Source organism: Lithobates pipiens, unplaced genomic scaffold, assembly GCF_037356315.1.
Source record: "Lithobates pipiens isolate NorthernLeopardFrog02 unplaced genomic scaffold, aLitPip1_a1.2 Scaffold_76, whole genome shotgun sequence".
NCBI classification, from domain to species: Eukaryota; Metazoa; Chordata; class Amphibia; order Anura; family Ranidae; genus Lithobates; species Lithobates pipiens.
The window spans coordinates 960,707-983,461 of record NW_027507899.1 but is presented as its reverse complement, the minus strand read 5'-3'; the positions used below and the strand labels follow the sequence as shown (position 1 = coordinate 983,461).

Below are 22,755 nucleotides of genomic sequence, written 5' to 3'. Positions count from 1 at the left end.
ATCACACATCACACATCACACATTGCACACACTGACACATCACACATCACATCAAACATCGCACACACTGACACATCACACATCACACATTGCACACACTGACACATCACACATCACATCACACATCACACATCACATCACACATCACACACTGACACATCACACATCACACACACTGACACATCACACACTGACACATCACACATCACACACTGACACATCACACATCGCACACACTCACACATCACACATCACACACACTGACAAATCACACATCACACACACTGACACATCACACATCACATCACACACACTGACACATCACACATCACACATCGCACACACTGACACATCACACATCGCACACCCTGACACATCACACATCGCACACCCTGACACATCACACATCACACACACTCACACACTCACACATCACACACTGACACATCACACATCACATCACACATCACACACACTGACACATCACACATCTCACACATCACACATCGCACACACTGACACATCGCACACACTGACACATCGCACATCACACATCGCACACACTGACACATCACACATCGCATACACTGAGGCTCAGTCCCCTGACTCCCCAGGGCTGTGCCCTGATCATCATAATGACCATGAGCACATAGTGAGATGCTACTTTACACATTCCAGTCTTTTGGAATGATTAGGGATCAGCTTCAGGTTCGGGTCAAACATGAGACTCCCCCAAATCCAGTCTATGGGATGTTCAGTGAAGGACAGGAGAACAAAGTGGGCAGATTTCTCCACTTCTCCCCCCAATCCTCCGCCCGGCATTTAGCGGTGATATCACTAATGTCAGTAAATGACAGATCCCTGCCAGCTTCATTCTGTGTGTAACAATCCACCGAGGACTCCGAGTGACATCACTGAGACGATGAGGTCATCACCCCTACATGGTATATGACATCACTGACACAATGAGGTCATCACCCCTACATGGTCTATGACATCACTGACATAATGAGGTCATGACCCCTACATGGTCTATGACATCACTGACACAATGAGGTCATCACCACTACATGGTCTATGACATCACTGACACAATGAGGTCATGACCCCTACATGTTCTATGACATCACTGACACAATGAGGTCATGACCCCTACATGGTCTATGACATCACTGACACAATGAGGTCATCACCACTACATGTTCTATGACATCACTGACACAATGAGGTCATGACCCCTACATGGTCTATGACATCACTGACACAATGAGGTCATCAACCCTACATGGTCTATGACATCACTGACACGATGAGGTCATGACCACTACATGGTCTACGACATCACTGACACAATGAGGTCATGACCTCTACATGGTCTATGACATCACTGACACGATGAGGTCATGACCCCTACATGGTCTATGACATCACTGACACAATGAGGTCATCACCACTACATGGTCTATGACATCACTGACACGATGAGGTCATGACCCCTACATGGTCTATGACATCACTGACATGATGAGGTCATGACCCCTACATGGTCTACGACATCACTGACACAATGAGGTCATCACCCCTACATGGTCTATGACATCACTGACACAATGAGGTCATGACCCCTACATGGTCTATGACATCACTGACACAATGAGGTCATCACCACTACATGGTCTATGACATCACTGACACAATGAGGTCATGACCCCTACATGGTCTATGACATCACTGACATAATGAGGTCATGACCCCTACATGGTCTATGACATCACTGACACAATGAGGTCATCACCACTACATGGTCTATGACATCACTGACACAATGAGGTCATCACCACTACATGGTCTATGACATCACTGACACAATGAGGTCATGACCCCTACATGGTCTATGACATCACTGACACAATGAGGTCATCACCACTACATGGTCTATGACATCACTGACACAATGAGGTCATCACCACTACATGGTCTATGACATCACTGACACAATGAGGTCATCACCCCTACATGGTCTATGACATCACTGACACAATGAGGTCATCACCCCTACATGGTCTATGACATCACTGACACAATGAGGTCATCACCACTACATGGTCTATGACATCACTGACACAATGAGGTCATCACCACTACATGGTCTATGACATCACTGACACAATGAGGTCATAACCACTACATGGTCTATGACATCACTGACACGATGAGGTCATGACCCCTACATGGTCTATGACATCACTGACATGATGAGGTCATGACCCCTACATGGTCTACGACATCACTGACACAATGTCATCACCCCTACATGGTCTATGACATCACTGACACAATGAGGTCATGACCCCTACATGGTCTATGACATCACTGACACAATGAGGTCATCACCACTACATGGTCTATGACATCACTGACACAATGAGGTCATGACCCCTACGTGGTCTATGACATCACTGACATAATGAGGTCATGACCCCTACATGGTCTATGACATCACTGACACAATGAGGTCATCACCACTACATGGTCTATGACATCACTGACACAATGAGGTCATGACCCCTACATGGTCTATGACATCACTGACACAATTAGGCCATGACCCCTACATGGGCTATGACATCACTGACACAATGAGGTCATCACCACTACATGTTCTATGACATCACTGACACAATGAGGTCATGACCCCTACATGGTCTATGACATCACTGACACAATGAGGTCATCACCCCTACATGGTCTATGACATCACTGACACGATGAGGTCATGACCCCTACATGGTCTATGACATCACTGACACGATGAGGTCATGACCCCTACATGGTCTACGACATCACCGACACGATGAGGTCATGACCTCTACATGGTCTATGACATCACTGACACGATGAGGTCATGACCCCCTACATGGTCTATGACATCACTGACACAATGAGGTCATCACCACTACATGGTCTATGACATCACTGACACGATGAGGTCATGACCCCTACATGGTCTATGACATCACTGACACAATGAGGTCATGACCCCTACATGGTCTACGACATCACTGACACAATGAGGTCATCACCACTACATGGTCTATGACATCACTGACACAATGAGGTCATGACCCCTACATGGTCTATGACATCACTGACACAATGAGGTCATCACCACTACATGTTCTATGACATCACTGACACAATGAGGTCATGACCCCTACATGGTCTATGACATCACTGACACAATGAGGTCATCACCCCTACATGGTCTATGACATCACTGACACGATGAGGTCATGACCCCTACATGGTCTACGACATCACTGACACAATGAGGTCATGACCTCTACATGGTCTATGACATCACTGACACGATGAGGTCATGACCCCTACATGGTCTATGACATCACCCAGGTTCCCTGATGCCGTTGTTTACATTTAGCACCACGCTAGTATAGACATGTGCAAAAGGAGAAAAAATTGTTTTGTTTCGTTTTAATTTAGTTTAGTTATATTAGTTAAATTCGTTAAATTTGTTTTCAGATTTTGTTTAGTTTTCTACCGAATTCAAAATTGGTCGCATTCAAAATTATTTCAACGTGATTCAAAATGATTTCAAACTGGATTCGAAAATATTTTGTGACCTGATTTTGGGGCCACGTATCTCGGGGTCACTTGGTGCTAGAAACCCCAAAGAGATGTTGTAGTGCTAGTTCTACTGTGTTTGCATACCAAATTTGGGGTTTCTAGCTACAAGTGGCCCCGAGATACGTATCTCCTAAGTCGGGTCACAAAATGTCATTCTCTGCTGCAGAAAATTACTTGGCATATTGCCCATATCTCGGGGTCACTTGGTGCTAGGAACCCCACAACTTGTGGCGGGTGACATGGCAAGTAGACAATCCACAACTTTGTCACGTGGCACTCATGGCCGGTCACATGGCACTAGTGGTAGGTGTCGTGGCAAGTGGACAATACACAACTTGTGGCAGGTGACGTGGCAAGTGGACAATCCACAACTGGGTCACGTGGCAGGTTGCGGGGCACTTGTGGCCGGTCATGTGGCACTCGTGGTAGGTCTCGTGGCAAGTGGAAAATACACAACTTGTGGCAGGTGACGTGGCAAGTGGTCAATACACAACTTGTGGCAGGTGACGTGGCAAGTGGACAATCCACAACTGGGTCACGTGGCAGGTTACGTGGTATGTGTGGCTGGTCACGTGGCACTCATGGCAGGTGTCATGGCAAGTGGACAATACACAACTTGGGGTCCGGGTTGGGGTTAGCGTTTCCCCTTGAAGAATAAGACTTGGACTCAGTGATTGGAATAGAGAATAAATTAATATTTTATACTATTCTGTACAATTGTTTTTCTAGTCTATTCTCGTCTATTCAAATCTTATCTATTCTAATTCATTCTATAGGAAATTCGAATTTCGGAAGATGGTTATAGATAGATATATATATATATATATGGTGGTTTTATATATATATATATATATATATATATATATATATATATATAAAACATCTTCTGAAATTCAAATTTAGTATAAAAATTTGGATCAAGGGGGCGTGGCCTGGTGTGCGGAGGAAATGGCAGCTTGAACGCTGAGCTCTGAGAGACCCGCGGCCCCTGAGCTCATCTCTGGCATCGTTCACGACCTAAAATGAGCGGAGCGAGCATGCAACACATCCCGCCGTTCGTCGTCAGCATTACCAGCCCGCAGTATCACGAGATCTTCTGCAGTAGGTCCCGCTCCAGCTGTGGAACACCTCTTAAGATGGCGCTGGCTCGAGGTGAGGAGGACTAGCTGAGCGAGGGCTCTCAATCGGCAGCCGAGGACACGGTAAGCGGAGCGGAGCAGGCTAATCACCCCCTTACCCTGGGGGATATGACGACCATGGCAATGGACATTAAAAACACTCTCTTTTCGGCCATAACTGATTTAAAAGCCGACCACCTTAATGAAAAGATGACTGCTCTGGAAATGGCTGAGGACAGAAGGGACAGGACCGTTCGCAGACTTGAAGCTACAATGGCCTCGCACTCCGAACATCTTATTTAAATCAACAGACATCTTGAAGACCTCGACAATAGAGGCAGACGCAACAATCTCAGGGTGCGGGGAATCCCGGAGTCCATCAGTGCTTACCAAATCCCCTCAGCCCTCCAGTCAATTTTTAATGAGCTACTGGAAAAGCCCCTAGACTCCCCATTGAGTTTGTGTGGGCGCATAGGGCCCTACGGATGAAACCACCAGATGCCGCACCTCCTAGGGATATCATCTGCTGTCTACAGAGCTTTCCCCTAAATGAGGACATTTTAGCTCATGCCCGGAGGAGTGATCAAATTCTCTTTAATGACAGTACTTTAGCCTTGTACCAGGACCTATCACCGATCACCCTGTGAAATAGGAGAGCGTTGTGCCCAATGCTTGATGTGCTGAGAGGGAAGGGAATCGTCTATAAATGGCAGTTCCCTTTCATGCTGCAGGCGACGGTGGGTGGCAGGCAACATATTTTGCGGATGCCGAGTGACCTCCCTGATTTTTGCACGAATCTGCACATCCCACTCACTGAACTTCCGGAGTGGTACACAGAGTTCAGGGATCCCCCTATGGAGCGAAGCCCGGATAGTACACCTCACAACACCCCCACCAAACCTATGTCAAAGAAAAGCAAATTTGGGAAGCAATGAAGCTCCAATACGGGCCGTTCGCCACACGCACCTAAGCAGTCCAGGCACCGGAACCAGACCTGACTTTTTTCACTGTGCCCTCACAGTTTGACTTAGGAGTAGAGTGGCTTTGACTCCGGTGGATAGTAGCTCATATACTACTGTCTTTCCTTGCTGTAAGGCTGCCCTTTACTGTTGTACTGAATCCGCCTTATAACTGACACATTTTTTTTTTTTTGTGTGCTCCAAACTTAGAGGGCCTGTCCCTCTTCTAGTTATACACTGGGTTCGGTACTTTTGCTCCACGTCCGGGATATTCCCAGACCTATTAGAGCTAACACTCCTATGAGAGGGTTAGCCAGTGTGCTATTGCCTGATTGTTAGCGGTCAGCTGATATCTTGTTAAGCTTCTATGCCAGAGATGCCATTGTTAACTTGTTCATGTCATTTTGCTGAAAATGGGTTTGCGGGTCTCTAGATAGTTATGGTTTTGTGTTTTTAATTTATTTTCTTATTTAGGTTCAACGTTTGCAGTATTGTCTAGAGACAGTTGACGCCTGAGTGGCGCGCCTCCCGTGCTTCCCCGAAAGTGGGTTCTGCGTTGTTTAGTTTGGCGCAGCTAGTACTCACAAGATAATTTTGAGCTTGCAGTTGCCCGACTGTAGGCAGATCTCTTACTTAATTTGGTTGGTGCCCCTACTTGGGGCCTTTCTTCTCCTTTTCTCACTTTACTCTCTGTCTGTTTTGGCTTAGCTTCTCTTCTCTTTCTGCCTCTTCCCCATCCCCTTCCCCCGACTTTTTTTTCCCTCTGTGCGGGAGAATACGAGGTCTGTGCACAGGCCAGCAAGATGGCTTATTCTTCCTTGGGACATGCCCCAACCGTGATTTCCCTTAATGTGCATGGTCTGAATATCCCGGAGAAAAGGACATCCTTACTCAGAGAACTCAATAAGGTAAAATCCCTTTTTGTATTCTTGCAGGAGACACATTTTCATGCTAACAAAATCCCTAATCTATTTCACAAAAATTTCGCAAAAGTTTACCACGCTACGAACCCAGGGGCAAAAACCAAGGGGGTTTCCATACTTATAAATAAATCAGCAGGCTTCGAGGTGACCCAGCAGCTAGCAGACCCAGGTGATAGGTTCCTATTTCTGAAGTGGATGTGGGGCTCCTCTCCCCTGACTTTAGCAAACGTGTATTTTCCCAATAGGGCACATGTAACTTTTTGCAATAATATGATTGACGAGTTGAGGGGTTTTGCCTTGGGACAAGTGCTGTTGGGAGGTGATTTTAATATCCCTCTTCATCCACTGCAGGACACGTCCACAGAGAAATCAAGCCTTTCTTACCATGCACTGAAACAAATTAAGGCTTCCATATTTTCCCTTACCTTGATTGACTCATGGAGGATGACCCATCTGAGAGGGCGAGATTTTACACACTACTCGGTACCACACAGAAAGCACTCCCGAATCGACTATGTGTTTCTGACCCAAAGGGACCTCCCTGACTTCTTAGAAGCCCACATAGGCATACAATCATTTTCTGATCATGCTCCTGTCGCTCTGACTATTAAATGACGACCCCCGGTTCTAAACCGTGCACGTGGAGGTTGAATCCCTCCCTCCTTACTGACCTCGACATTAAGACCAGATTAACAGACACTTTACGTAATTATTCTGTGGACAACTCCTCGGAGGACCTTTCCCCCCTAACCATCTGGGAGGCGCACAAGTGCGTCTTGAGGGGGGAACTGATCTCCCTGGGAGCAAGCCGTAAAAAGGAAGCTGAAAACAAGGTTCAGTCACTAGCGATCTGGATTGCAGACCTTGACAGCCAACATAAGCAATCTTTAGATGAGACAGTAGCAGAGGAACTCCTATCCCTACGTCAAGAATTGCAGACTATTTTAGATTCAAAAAGTAAAAGAGAGCTTTTTTTAAAAAAAAAAGGTGTATTACGAACATGGGGATAAGAGGGGTAGGCTACTGGCTAAAGCTCTGAAAGAGGCCTCTCTGGCCAATAACATCATAGCAATCAAGACTACAGAGGGCAATTTGACCAATCGCACTGAGGACATTGCAGCCTTTTTTCCAACAATTTTACGCCAAGCTTTACAACATCCCAAACCTACACAGACCTCCTGAGCTTAGAGGGGATAGGGGTCACATTATTGGGGATTATTTAACTCAGAGTGGAATGCCCACCCTTACCCCAGAGGAAGCAGAGTCCTTAGAGGGGCCAATCACTTCAGCTGAACTGACAGACACAATCAAAAACCTTAAATCTGGCAGGAGCCCTGGCCCTGATTGGTTCTCAGCTCACTATTTTAAAACTTTTAGCGATATCTTGACCGAGCCCCTATTAAATACACTAAACTTCTTAATGGTACCACGTCAACTACCAGAAACATTTCTGGAGGCGCATGTTACGGTAATACCTAAACCGGGCAAAGACCCAACAGATTGTGCCAGTTACAGGCCAATTTCCCTTTTGAATCTAGATTTAAAAATCCTCGCAAAGATTGTAGCAAACAGATTAAGTCCTTTCCTCCCACAACTGATTGGACTACAGCAGGTGGGGTTTGTCCCGGGTAGGGAGGCCAGGGACAATGTGATGAAGGCTCTTGATCTGATTACTCACTGCCATAAGGTGGGACTCGGGGGCTTTTTCCTGTCAACCGACGCAGAGAAAGCCTTCGACAGGGTCTCTTGGGACTACCTTTTGGCCACCTGTGCATACGTTGTCCTGAAGCCACATATGTTAGCCTGGATATCTTCCCTGTATCAGAATCCAACAATGAATCTAAAAATCAATGGATCCCTGTCTGGTAAAGTGCAGGTGCGGAATGGTACCAGGCAGGGATGCCCACTATCACCCCTTTTATTCATTCTGACGTTGGAACCTTTCATCCGCACCATGAATAGCACCCCATCCATATCTGGTTTTAAAGCTGGCCCCAAAACCTACAAAATTGCCGCGTATGCGGATGATTTATTATTCTTTTTGACTCATCCGCATACATCCATACCTAATTTGCTTCAGGCCTTCTCCCTATATGGCTACGTGTCTCATGTAAAGATCAATTGCAATAAATCGGAGGCGATGAATCTTACCCTACCGGGGCCTTTACTGACTCTGGCCCAACAGAATTTTTCCTTTAAATGGGTATCGGAAGTACTCAAATACTTGGGTGTGAGACTGACTCCTGTCCTCGACAGTGTGGTTTTTGTTTAACTTTATTTCTTTATTAAGATATTTATTTTGTTTACAAAATACATCAAAATTGAACATCCCCTCAGTCCCCCCCTCCCATCACCTTATCAGATAAAAAATATAAAAAAGGATGATTCATATCGTGGGTGATCTAAGAGGGGATTGGTTTCATGAGGGTCACCCTAGCTGATGTTCCATATAATCTAGATTCCCACTCTATCAATCTTCCCTCCCATCCCCATTCTCGCACACTTCCACCCTCTTCATTTGCCCTCTTACTTTAATTCTTATTGGGTCACTTTTCATCGTTAAAATATTTATTTTTCACACTATTATTATTCATATATCAATCCCTCTGGCATCCCACCAAGGTTTCCACATCTTGTCATATTTCTTTAAAGTCCCTTGTTTTATATATCACGCTTTCTCTTTAAGAATTACCACATTCATGCTATTTATCCATTCTCTACCGGACGGAGGCTACACCGACAACCATCTTAGGGCAATCAATTTCCTTGCCTGAAATAGGCATCTCAGGACTGCCGTCTGGCTGCTTCCCGGGTTTCCAACTCCCTCAACTAATCCCAGGAGACAATACTTCACCTCCATCCTGGTGGAGGTTCCAAAAACCCGATCAATGGTTCCTGTCACCTCCGTCCAGTAGCGGATCAACTTCGGGCATCTCCAAAACATATGAATCATGTCTCCCTCCATGTCCCCACACCGGGGGCAGCTTGCATCTGGCCGTCGGCCAAATTGAAAAAGTTTACGGGGAGTATAATAGGTTCTATATAATAAGAACAGATGTGACATCCTCTGAGAGGGAGAGAGTGATACCAACGGAGCCAGTTCAAGAATTTCATTCCATTGTATTTCGGAGATATCTCCCACATCTTTTTCCCACTTCCTCTTGTACATAGGGGTCTCTATCCCTCCCTTATCCCCCCTTGTTTATATGCAGGGCTACCCCGGTCCAGAATCAGGAACAGACCACTAGGGCCTCACGTATGAACCCAGAACACATGACTTCAACATCTTAAGTACCCTTCCCCCAGACTCCTCAGCGGGGCTCGGCGCACCCACTGATTGGCTGATACCTAAATCGTCCAACTAGGCCTGGTTCTGAGCCTGTCATGTGCACCTCACTGTACACATGACCAGGCAGAGCTCTAACACAGCCCAGCCAAACTGATGTCAAAGTTAAACCTACACAATGAACCCTCAGAACTCCTTTACTGTTCTGAGCCAAAATCTAAATGTGTACATGACAAACACTTTGTCCAATGTGTCATCGCTACACATATATAAAACATTTCAAACAACATACATTTTTTAACCAGAAAGAATTTCTATGTCTGCGGTTCCTGAAATAAGGCCCCACTATCTCATCTGCTGATCACCATCACAGCATCCTGACCCCTAGCCGGGATCCATTCAGCACAGGGACAAATGCATACCTCCTTCTTGTACCTTCAGCTCGATGACCGATAGTCCAATTACCAATTAGGGAAAGGTACCCATCCCGAGATAGGTCCCAACCCATACCGTACCAGATAGTATATATCTATATATATGTAGCACTGACCCCCCAAGGAGCGGTTGGTTTGATTGGGTGTACCGTTACCTTCTTGACCTTATGTACATCTAGGGGTTTCCTGAGGTAGATGACCCAAAGAATTTCAGAAACTGACACTGGATCCACTTTTGGGATATTTATTTGAAAAGTAGTAAACAAAACAGTCTCTCAATGAAGGGTAGAGGGTTAGGTAGTAAGTTCAGGTACTCTTGAAACTGCAGAAGATGGGAAGTCTTTCACTATAGAAATCCAGAGAATTACCGTCCACAACTGGATTCTCACAGCTACCGGATAGACCTCCTCTCACTAGGCCCAGCAGCCGATAGATGTTTGAACAGGGCAAAGTCTCTGCCACAGACTTGCATGTAGAACACTTGAACAAAGTCTCTGCCACAGACTTGAATGTAACTGAAGGACGCAGACATATTTAGAGAGCTATCATACAGTACCAGTATCTCGCAGCCGGTTCAGCGATACCGTATGAGTGTAGATTCACTTGGTGTCATTCAACTGAGCCTCAAGGCTCCTTCTGAGAAGCCAGCCTTATGTGTGGCCTTCTCCCGAAGAGTCCTCCCCTGGGTGCTTCTCCAGTTTCTGGGCCTCTCCACAGATGAGACGGCACCGGATTACCTTTGAATCCTCCTCCAAATTACTTTGCCTCGTGCCAGCCAGCCCTGAGACTTGGAATTGGGTGGATCCGCACCCCAGGCCATGAGGGCCATGGGGGCTGGTCAGGAGGACCAGGACCAAACAGACAGAAGGATCTTCTGGACCGGAACCCAGAAGCACGTGATGTCAGTACCTTAAGTACCCTCTCCCAGAATGCACAGCAAGACGACACTCCCACTGGGCTGGTTCCAAGAAAGAATGGCACTCAATGTGCCTAGCTAAATTGTGTTCTCATACTTGCCAGTGGTGACAGCGACACCTGTGGCCAAGCAGAACCCAGTGCAATCTAGGTAGACTGGTACTGAAACCATCATTTTGGTATAATTTACCCTAAAACCCAACTATGGCTTTAGGAATTTTAAATAGAAAAAAGAAAACACATAGCGTGTGCTCTTTAGGAGCCGGTGCTACATATATATATCTACCATCACCATTCCGACCTTCAGGAACCAGAGACCCCTGCCACAGACGCCCGCCAGTGATCCCTTACGCATGGGCGACCCGCCACAGCCGCAAAGCCCACTGGAGACATTCCTGGAGCCCAAGGAAACACATATCTATTCCCACCCCTGACAGTGAACCCCATCTCCCCTCAAATAAATGCCATTGTCCCCCTATAACTCCAGATGCCAGGCCACCCTCCCTGTGTTCCTGACCACAAACTTCACCACAGCCTTGTTGACCTTTATCCTTGTTTTATTAATGCGGTCCACTGACAGGGCCCCCGCATGTTGCTCTCCTGATGATATCCGACCAAATTATGACCGTATCAGGAAAAGCCAATCAGAGTCGAAGGAAATCCCACTTGATGTCCCTAATCAGCTCCCTAGAAGTCCAAAGGCAAAGGTCGTTGACCCCCAACATGTAATAATAACACATCCGGTGGCCTGTCCAAGTGAGCGTACCATTGAATTTCCCGGATAACTATGGACCATAGCATACCCGGAATGACAATCTACCTCACCCTGGCCTCTTCCCTGGAGAAACCCAACTGATGGCCCTCTGGTCTGACCAATGCCCTCCTTTCCCCCCAGTGTACATAGGAATGGCCCAGGATCCACGTCAGACAGGTAGGGGCTGAAAAGAAAGAAAAACACAGAAACGTAAACCCAGAGGACAATCACCATCACATACCCGTCATGCAAGTACCTAGAAAAGACAGGCCCTGGCACACAAAACATACATGACAAAAACCATATAGGACTTGTGACGGATCCGATCCCACACTCCGATTGAGTGCTTCCGTCAGTACATCCCGCTTCCTCCAATCTGACTATCAGAGAGATATATTATCATAGCTGCACTGTATACAAGTCTAGCCGAAAATAGCTTGTAGAATCTTGAATGCCTTTATTGGACAGAATCCAATGCCTTTTATACACATTTTACACAAGGGGTAGATAACGAGGTAGGGCTGCTCATGGTTACTCCCCCCTCCCCTATAGCAACAATTTAAAAAACAATTACACAATTAACATGTTAATTAAGCCAGCACTTAAGGCAGCCTAGGTGACCAGACAGTCCATCTCCGGAGGTCAGTGTGATTAGCTCTTTTAAGGATTGTGTATTGTTCAAAATTAACATTCAAGAGAACAGTCTCGCAACAATGTAACAAAAGAAAGATTAATATATCAATACCAAAAAAAAAGGTGAATTTAGACAGAAAAGGGTCCTTGCAGCCAGTGTCTGAGACAGGACTCTCCCTACCCTTTCTCCCCCTACAGGAGATGGGGCGGACATACAACCTGAAACGATGAGACTCCTATCGCCCAATCTGCTGTAGTATTTTATCACTCAAACCCCAGCATGAGGCCTTCGTTTCCGCCCCAATTCTGAAAGAATGGGACACATAGTCACCAACTGATAACCCCCATTTCCAAGCACTTCTTGAAGATCACCACAAACTGATATTGTGACAACGGCAAACCAGTTTCATGAATCAACAAAGGACCACTACCAGGAGGCCATAAAACCATCCACTCCCGTATAACCTTGACCGGGCATACTGCCAGGCCAGGCACACTCCCCAAAATTACCTTGATCCCTTTTCCCAACTGATCCGTCTTGGACTTGCGTACCAGCATACATTGCATACATGCAGTTGCGGGGTGGGCAATGTCTCCAACACCTATGATTTGTTGTCAGCTTTGAGTGGTTTTGGACTTGCATCCAAAGGGAGGAACCCTGAACACTGGCAACCAACCCTTCACCACTGACCAAACCACAGAACAAGTCCTAATATAAAATACAGTTTTTATGCAGAGAGACAGAGATAAAAAACCTAAACAGAGACCCAACATTCAGTAGAAGAGGTCATACAAGTACATAATGTGAGGAGGACACCAGAATGAGCTGCTTCATAATCTCACAATTTATAATTGTGAGACCTTCTATTTTCCCCCAATAAATCTACCAGAACATTTGTAGATGAAGCCCAATTCCAGCTAAGACTTTTTATAAACTAATATAACAGAGATAAGAAGAGTTAGAACTTCTGGCAGTTTTTTATTGCTGTCTTGCTCCATATTGGGAGGATTTCTATTCACTTCCTGTGTGGTCACCATGATAGGAAATGATGATGGATGATTGCATGGCCGGCTGTGGGAAATATTCGGTGAGGTGGCGCAGCTTGTGGAGGCTGAGGTATTTCCTCTTGGACATACCATCCAGTCGCTGAGGATGAGGGCTCCCCTCCGGTGCATCAGGGAGAGGGAGCTGCTGCTGGTAAGTCCTGGGAGCAGCTGTTTGTCCCGGGGCTGAGCAGAGCTGGGTGGTTAAGCAGCCACCTTGCTCCATGGCTGGCCACGCCCCCCAGGAAGGAGTAGATTTTTTTTGGCTGATGGTCTCCTTTAGAGATCAACCAAAGCCTAGGAATCCCGATCACATAATTGGCCCCTTTAGGATCTTGCAATAAAAGTTTCTGCAGCAAAGATATTTCAGGAATTCTGTGACTTTTTATGACTGTAATGGATTGGGGTGGACGGGGTATTACAGGGGAAATCATATTTCATTATAGTACAATGTTACCGATCTCCCCATCTCTGTGTCTCTTAGTTCCGCTATCAGATCCAGTCCTGGATGTGAGGTGTCTCCAGAATGACAGCGCTGAGATCTCCTGCTGGGTGGAGAACGGGACTGACCCCTCCATCTACCTGACTGTGAGTGGAGGATTGGAGGTATATAATGTCACCAGCTCAGAGCGGACAGTCCGTGTCACTGTGCCTCCTGTGTCACCGCCCCATTCCTGGAATATCAGATGTTCAGCAAAGAACAACATAAGTGAGAGATCCACCAATCAGACACAAGACCCTTGTCCAGGTGAGTGACGTGTGACCTTTCCCTTCCCTTTAGAAAGGCCCGGAGTGAAAAGAAAGAATGCACTAGACGTAGGGCCTGCATGACAGGGGTTAAAAGGAGCTTTTTAGGCCCTAGTTAAGGGCACAGGATAGGTCAGTAGTTGTAGGGGGCAGGCTTGGAGCGGGGAGGAGAATAAGTTATATTTTTACAGGAAGGGGAGGGCTTTGGTTAGCAAAAGAAAGTGAAGGAGCAACTTCCCAACGTATTCATGTGGTTTATATTTTTACATTCTTAGCTGTGCTTCATATAAAGTCCCAACTTTTCTTTTAGATATTGTATATACATTAGGGATGGAGGCAGATGAACGTATCCATTCATTGCCTCATACAAAGTCCCAAATCCCTCTTTCCCCCCTTTCTTGATGACATGATTCAGGGATGGAAGCACATTAGCTAAGGTAGCATACAGTCTATTAATTGTATTAACTATATTGAGGTTTCACTATTGCAGGGAGACTTTTGCTGGACATTTTGGATTTTTTGCTATTAGTTTTGTGTTTTGTTTTGTGGACTCCTGGGTTCTGCCTCCTCGGGAGCTGCGATGTTTGGTATGACCCCTCCCTCTGCCTCCCCCCTTGGTTGGGGTGGTGGGCGGTGCCACCCACACATCAACGCCACGCCCGTGCATCGAGTGTGTGGCGTCACATGATGCCGGACGTCCACGTGCGGCGTTGTCATGGCGCCGCGCGCTGTTGTGCTTGTTTGTCTATCAGGTTTTGACACAAGGGAGGACTTTGAGCGCCAACTGTTGAGTGACACTGTGCGCCCGGGTGGTGGCTCCGCCTTCCTTCCCTCTGTTTCATAATGCAGCGTGGCGTTGGCGGCATACTGCGGTTATCCTTGGCCATTGGGACTGCATGCTGGTGGAGCACACACCTCACTTTGATTTTGAGATACACACACACACCGGCTCCCATGATCTCCTTTCGAGATCTAAGGCAAATGTACATTCTTATTTTTTCATTCATTTTTTTATTTCTCCTCACATTCGTTTGGGCTGTCACACTATAGCCCTCACTTGGCTTGGGCTGGTTCTGCCCAAGAACGGCCTTTTTTTTGCACTTAACACAATCACACTTTTACATTTCATTTTTATTGATTTCTTTTACTTTTTATTATTTCTTACAGTACATGTTATGGGACTGGTACACATACAGCATCATTTATTCTCTTATCTTATTACCAACTGTGAATCACAACGTCACTATCGCTCCACATGCTGCATCCCCGGGCCTTCATGTGGCCGTGTTTATGTTGCCTCAGCTCCCGTGGGAGGTATGACTTCCCCATGGCGTCCGCAACCTCTAATACTATTATCTTATTACTAGCCTGTATTCTCTGGTAAGAGTGTTATACGTTATGTATACACTTGTACTTTTACTTTTGTTTTCCTCGGTGTCCAGTGATTGTTCACCCTGTTAACCCTTTATATTATTTTATTATTATAGATGATTATGTATGCGAGTGCTCCTGATGAATGGGACTCCCCCACGAAACCCGTAGAGCCCTAGCCTTATGCTACATCTATTAATCACGTGATCTTGAGATGCCGCAATAAGTGATATCAACTTATTTTTGCTAATGTTTATCAATTGATTATTATTGCTATGGTTGTGTTTATAAATCAGCATAATCGCTTTACCGTGCTACCAGGATTTTACTATTTATAGACTGGTTTTGAATTATGTTATTAACCTAATCATGCTGTTCATGAACTAGTATAAACTAGTATAATTGTGCTATCATGTATCAATATTCTTTTACTTATAGATTGGTTATCAATTGTGTTATTATCATGTATAACAAATTATTAAAGATTTTTGAATTGTATTATTTTATTTATTATTGATTTTTTTTAATTTAATGTATATGCTTTTTGGCACCCTTAATCATGTGGTTTCTATTTTTACATTCTTAGCTGTGCTTCATATAAAGTCCCAACGTTTCTTTTAGATATTGTATTAGCAAAAGTATGTGGCCATAGGACACAAGTGCTTTTTTTTTACCACTACTATTCCTTTATATTGGCTTTTGGAATTTACAAATGCAGCAATTCAGAATTTGGATGAATAATACATTTTATATACCATTATACAGATTAGACCAAAATGAGGGACAAATGAGGGGGGCAGAGGGACACTCCCTCCAAATCAGGGACAGTTGGGAGCTATGTATACTTCATTCATTTCTGCTTTTCTTTTTTTTTATACTTTTCTAATCTTCCCATAATGTGATTTCCTGGACCTCCCCAAGTCAACCTACTATGGGTCAGCTCTGCCCCCTCTGACCCCTCCAGGACAACCTTTTTCCTAGCCCATATGGGGCGGCTGTGTGCCCACACCAGTGTTCTTTTTTCGTCCTCGCTCTGGACACCTTTTAACGTTTATTTATTTATTTTTATTTTGTTTTTATTTATTTATTTTTTCACCATCCATCCTGTTCGGGTTCAGCCTCTCCCTTATCAGAAGACCCCCCCATAGAGGCAGTAAATCTCCTGAGGAGTGTGGGTTCCCTTGGTGCTGGGATAAAAAGGTGCAGTATAAATGACTGTGTATTACTGGCAGTATAAATGACTGTATATACCTTCATTAGGCAGGTGTTGGCACTCTCTCCTTCCATGTTTTGTGTGTTCAGGCAGTGATTTGGCTCGCTGGGTCTTGTAGTTCACCACCTCCACATGTATTCCTTTCAGGAAGCTTAGTTGAGCAGGTGAGGTCAGAGGTGGCTTCCTCTTGGATTACCTAGCAAACACTAGAATGCTCACTGCTGATTAGGGATGAGCTTGATGTTCGCACGTTCGGCGAATACCGAACGTTATGGGCCGTTCGCGCCAAATTCGCCATCGCAGTGCATTGCTGGCTCATGATTGGCCAAGCATGCACTGTGGCCCGCAATGCTTGGCCAATCACAGTGCTGGCAGCGAGGAGAGGCATGATTGGCCACAGGCAGGATGCCTGTGGCCAATTAATAGCTCAGGCTGTGTAGTACACGCCCCACACTATATAAGGCCGCCAGCACGGTGGCCTTATGTAGTGTGTTGGCATCTATAGGAGTTAGTGGGTGTTCTCCAAGTACCTTCAACACAGTATACACCGTTCATTATCGGCCAATTTAGCGTTCTTGCTCTTCTGTAATTGAGCTTTTAGCAATCTGCAGGAGTTTGTGGGTGTTGTCTGCATGCCCTGACCGCAGTATACGCCATTATATCTACCTATATAGCTAGCTATATTGCTCTTCTGTAATAGAGATTTCAGTCAGCTGTAGGAGATTGTGGGTGTTGTCTGTGTGCCCTGACCGCAGAATACACCGTTATATCCACCTATATAGATAGCTATATTGCTCTTCTGTAATAGAGCTTTCAGTCAGCTGTAGGAGATTGTGGGTGTTGTCTGTGTGCCCTGACAACAGTATACACCATTATCCACCTATATAGCTCTTCTCTAATTGAGCCATCTGCCATCTGCAGGAGTTAGTGGGTGTTGTGTGCCTCCAGCACAATATACACTACCCAATTGCTGGTTTTCCCATCTCCCTTCAGGCCATTACCATGTCTGGAAGGCCAACTAGGAGAGGCAGACAGGCACAAGCCGATAAAAGAGGGCAAGCGGGCTCTGTGTCTAGAGACAACAGTGCTGGTCGTGGACGCGATGCATCGTCATCAACAGCACGTGGCCATGGGACACGCTTGTCCTTATTTTCGGCAGCTGGACATGTTGAGCCGCATCATGTCGAAGAATTAGTGGAGTGGATGACCAAGCCCTATTCATCCTCCTCATCCTCTCTTACCCAGGCTCAGGGTACTAGCAAAGCAGCTGCCAACGCATTGTCTTCCCTCATCTCAATGTCATCATCAGTGACTCCTTCCCTAGACCCACCACGTCCTCCTGAGGAGTCCCCTGAACTCTTTGAGCACAGTGTTGGGTACATGCTCCAGGAGGATGCCCAGTGTTTTGTAGGCTCTGATGATGATACTCAGCTAGAGGAAGGCAGTAGTGTTAGCACAGAGAGAGGGGATGCTCAAGAAGGACAGCAATCTGGCAGTCATGTTCCAAAAGCTGCAGCATACTGCCAGGTTTGCTCCAGCGATGAAGAGGGAGGTGATGATGAGGGCACTGACTCCACGTGGGTGCCTGGTAAGAGGGAGGAGGAGGAGGAGGAGGCACATGTCCAAAAGGCAGGATGCCCTCCTGGGGCCAGCTTAGGGGCAGCACACCGACTGAATCACACCGCAGAGCTCTGCCTGTGCAGGACGCTGCCTCTGCACGTTATTCTAAAAGTTCTTTGGTGCGGACCTTTTTTGAGACGAGTGCATCAGATCGCACCGCTGCTATTTGCAACATATGTCTCAAGCGTATCTCGCGTGGCCAAAACATCAGCCGCTTGGGCACCACATGCTTGCCCAGACATATGTTGACCTTCCATGCAGCTCATTGGCAAGCGTACCTCAAAGACCCACACCAAAGAACAAAGCGGACCTCTCCTTGCTCCTCATCAGCTGGGATCTCCAACCCCACTAGACCTTTAGTCCTCTCTGAAACCTGCTCTGAGAGGAATGAAGGTGTAGAATTAGGTGTGTCACAGCCAAGTGCTTCCGGGCACTCTGCTAGCGGTACACCCACGTCTGATTATAGCAGGCAAATGTCCCTGCCCCAGCTGCTGGACCGTTGAAAGAAGTTCACTCCCAGCCATCCACATGCCCAGCGGTTGAATGTTAGCTTGGCTAAATTGCTAGCACTACAACTGCTGCCATTTCAGTTGGTAGACTCGGCCCCCTTCCGTGAGTTTGTGCAATGTGCGGTTCCTCAGTGGCAGGTCCCCAAACGCCCCTTTTTCTCACAGAAGGTGATTTTGGCTCTCTACCGGCATGTGGAAGGCAATGTCCTTGCCTCGCTGGACAGGGCGGTGAGTGGTAAGGTGCATATCACCGCTGACTCATGGTCCAGCAAGCATGGACAGGGACGTTACCTGTCTTTCATGGCCCATTGGGTCACTCTTCTGGCAGCTGGGAAGGATGCAGGACAAGGTGCAGTAGTGTTGGAGGTTGTTCCGCCACCACGCCTCCAAAATGCTACTACTGGCTGTGACACACCTCTCTCCTCCACCCCCTCCTCTTCTTCTTCCTCCATGGCCTCTTCCAGTGCTCTGTCCTCAGAACCAGCGGTGCTCCATAGGCGTTCAAGGGGCTACGCAAGTGCACAGGCAAAACGATGCCATGCTGTGCTTGCGCTGGTTTGTTTGGGGGACAGGAGCCATACTGGGGCGAATGTTTTGTCAGCTCTGCAGGGGCAAGCCGAGAGGTGGTTGACGCCATGCCAGCTTAAGCCAGGAATGGTGGTTTGTGACAATGGCACCAACCTCCTCTCCGCCCTCCGACAGGGACAAATGACCCATGTGCCCTGTGTGGCTCACATTCTTTACCTGGTGGTGCAGCGGTTCTTGGGCAGGTACCCGGGCTTACAGGATGTCCTGAAGCAGGCCAGGAAAGTCTGTGTGCATTTCTGCTGATCATTTAATGCCTGTGCTCGGCTGGCTGAGCTCCAAAAGGAGTTAAACCTGCCCAAGAACCGCCTTATATGTGACATGCCCACCAGGTGGAACTCAATGTTGGCCATGCTGCAGCAGCTGCACACACAGCAGAGGGCCATCAATGAGTACCTGTGCGACTACAGCACCAGGACAGGGTCAGGGGAGCTCGGTTTTTTCTTACCACGCCAGTGGGGCATGATCAGGGATGCATGCACTGTCCTGTCACCATTTGAGGAGGCCACAAGAATGGTGAGCAGTGACAGTGCATGCATCAGTGACACTGTACCTCTTGTCCACCTGTTGGAGCATACGCTGCGTGGAATAATGCACAGGGCACTTGAGGCAGAACAGAGGCAGGAAGAGGAGGACTTCCTTGCCTCTCAAGGCCCCCTTTATCCAGACAGTGTTCCTGCTGTCCCACCCATCACACAGGAAGAGGACGAGGAAGAGGAGGATGATTGTGTCAGCATGGAGGTGGAGGCTGGCACTCAGCATCAGCAGTCTTGTAGGGATGATTTACAGTCACAAGAAACCCGTGGACTTGTACGTGGCTGGGAGGAGGTAGCTGCGGATCATGTTGTCCTTAGTGACTAAGAGGACTCCGGACCGAATGCCTCGGCTAACCTACGCTGCATGGCCTCCCTGATCCTGCAAAGCTTGCGGAAGGATCCTCGTATTCTTCGGATCAAGGAGAGGGACCATTACTGGCTGGCCACTCTCCTTGATCCATGGTACAAGGGTAAGGTTGCAGACCTTATCTTGCCATCGCAGAGGGAGCAGAGGATGAGACATCTCCGGGAGGCCTTGCAGAAAGGTCTGTGCAACGCGTTCCCAGAGACTGGGAGGTTACAAACTCCTGGTCCTGGACAACGTGTTGCTGAGACATCGGTCAGAAGGAGGGGTGGAGAAGGTGGCCGTCAGAATGCATTCAGACAATTTTTTACTCCGCAGCCCCAAGGTATGATCGGTTCCAGCAACCATCGCCAGCGTCTGATTTACATGGTCCAGGAATACCTAGGGTCAAGGTCAGACTTGGACACCTTACCCACCGAAAATCCTCTGGCTTACTGAGTCTTGAGGATGGATCACTCGCCAGAGCTTGCACAGTATGCAATTGAGCTACTGGCTTGTCCTGCATCCAGCGTTCTTTCGGAACGCACCTTTAGTGCTGGTGGTGGCTTTGTTACCGATCACAGGGTACGCCTGTCCACCGACTCGGTTGATCAACTGACCTTCATAAAGATGAATCAGTCTTGGATCACCCACAGCTACCAAGCACCTGAAGCTGATGTAACCAAATATATATTTTTTTGAAATATCACAACCCTTCAAGACTGCCTATGCTGATGCTGAGTGACTGTCCTGTTATGTTGATTGTCTATCCTCTTCCTCCTCCGCTGATATGTTGGAAGAACATTTTTGGTTCTGGGTGATGCCACCAGCCCAATTTTTCAGCCCCTGTTTAACAGGGGCGTTTAATTACAATTTTTGATGCAATGCTTTGCAGCAGGGCTCATTCCTGCACCACAACTAGAGTATATGGGAGAGGTTGCAGTATCGTGGTAACAGCACTAGTGCCTAAGGCCCAATTTTTCAGCCCCTGTTTAACAAGGGCGTTTAATTAAAATTTTTGATGCAATGCTTTGCAGCAGGGCTCATTCCTGCAATACAACTAGAGTATATGGGAGAGGTTGCAGTGTCATGGCACCAGTACCAGTGCCTATAGCCCAATTTTTCAGCCCCTGTTTAACAGGGGCGTTTAATTACAATTTTTGATGCAATGCTTTGCAGCAGGGCTCATTCCTGCACCACAACTAGAGTATATGGAAGAGGTTGCAGTGTGGTGGCACCAGCACCAGTGCCTAAGGCCCAATTTTTCAGCCCCTGTTTAACAGGGGCATGTAATTACAATTCTTGATATAATATTTCACAGCAGGGCCCGTTCCTGTGCCCACCGAGAGTAACTGTGAGGACTTATAGTGTTGTGGCACCAGCACCACAACCACCAAAGGTCAAATTTTCTACCACTGTTCAACAATGGCATGTAATTACAATTCTTGATATAATCGTTCACAGCAGGGTGCTCCAGCACCCACCAAGAGTCATTTTGAGGGCTTACAATGTTGTGGCAACACCAACACCTTGTTCCGCCATTTCTGCAGAGCATATAGGGCAGGCCCCTACTTTCAAACATCCAACTTACAAATATCTCCTACTTGCAAACGGAAGGAGACAACAGGAAGTGAGATGAAAAAAGATGGACGACAAAACAAATTATACAGGGGTGATAACCCTTCCCTATGTTTTCCAAAAAGCTTAAAAATAGATTTTTTGACTGGAGCTACACTTTAAAAATGTACCAGTTCAAAATTACAAACAGATTCAACTTACCACAACAAACCTACACAGTCCCTGTCTTGTTTGCACCGCCTGTATACTGCTGTTCTGAGTATATAGGGCCTGGGGGCCCCACGTCTTTCCTTTTTTTAATATGGGGCTGATAATGGGCAGGGGGGCTACCCATGCCATTTTTCTCAATGATTTTCATCCATATTGTCGGAACCAGATATTACATTAAAAACGCAAGCAGTTTTAAATGACTTTTTTCCGTTAAATGTAATTTTGTGCAGGGACTGTTCTAAACATGGGAACCACGTGGCACTTCACAGGCATACTATAGACAACCCCAGGCACAATATTTAAAGGAATATTTCACTTTTTTTTTCACTTTA

At 46.6% G+C, this 22,755-nt stretch overlaps 1 protein-coding gene across 2 annotated transcripts in view; it reads left to right on the top strand.

Annotated features, from left to right (window-relative positions):
* LOC143959457 (uncharacterized) overlaps positions 1-16,285 on the top strand; it is a 147,269-nt gene extending 130,984 nt beyond the window's left edge. For both annotated transcript variants that reach the window (XM_077468109.1, XM_077468110.1), the window contains 2 exons: positions 14,196-14,459; positions 15,946-16,285. In XM_077468109.1, the coding sequence (XP_077324235.1) occupies positions 14,196-14,459; positions 15,946-15,971 (290 nt within the window). In that variant the 3' untranslated portion in view covers positions 15,972-16,285. The remainder of the gene's footprint in view (positions 1-14,195; positions 14,460-15,945) is intronic.
* The last annotated feature ends 6,470 nt before the right edge of the window (positions 16,286-22,755 follow it).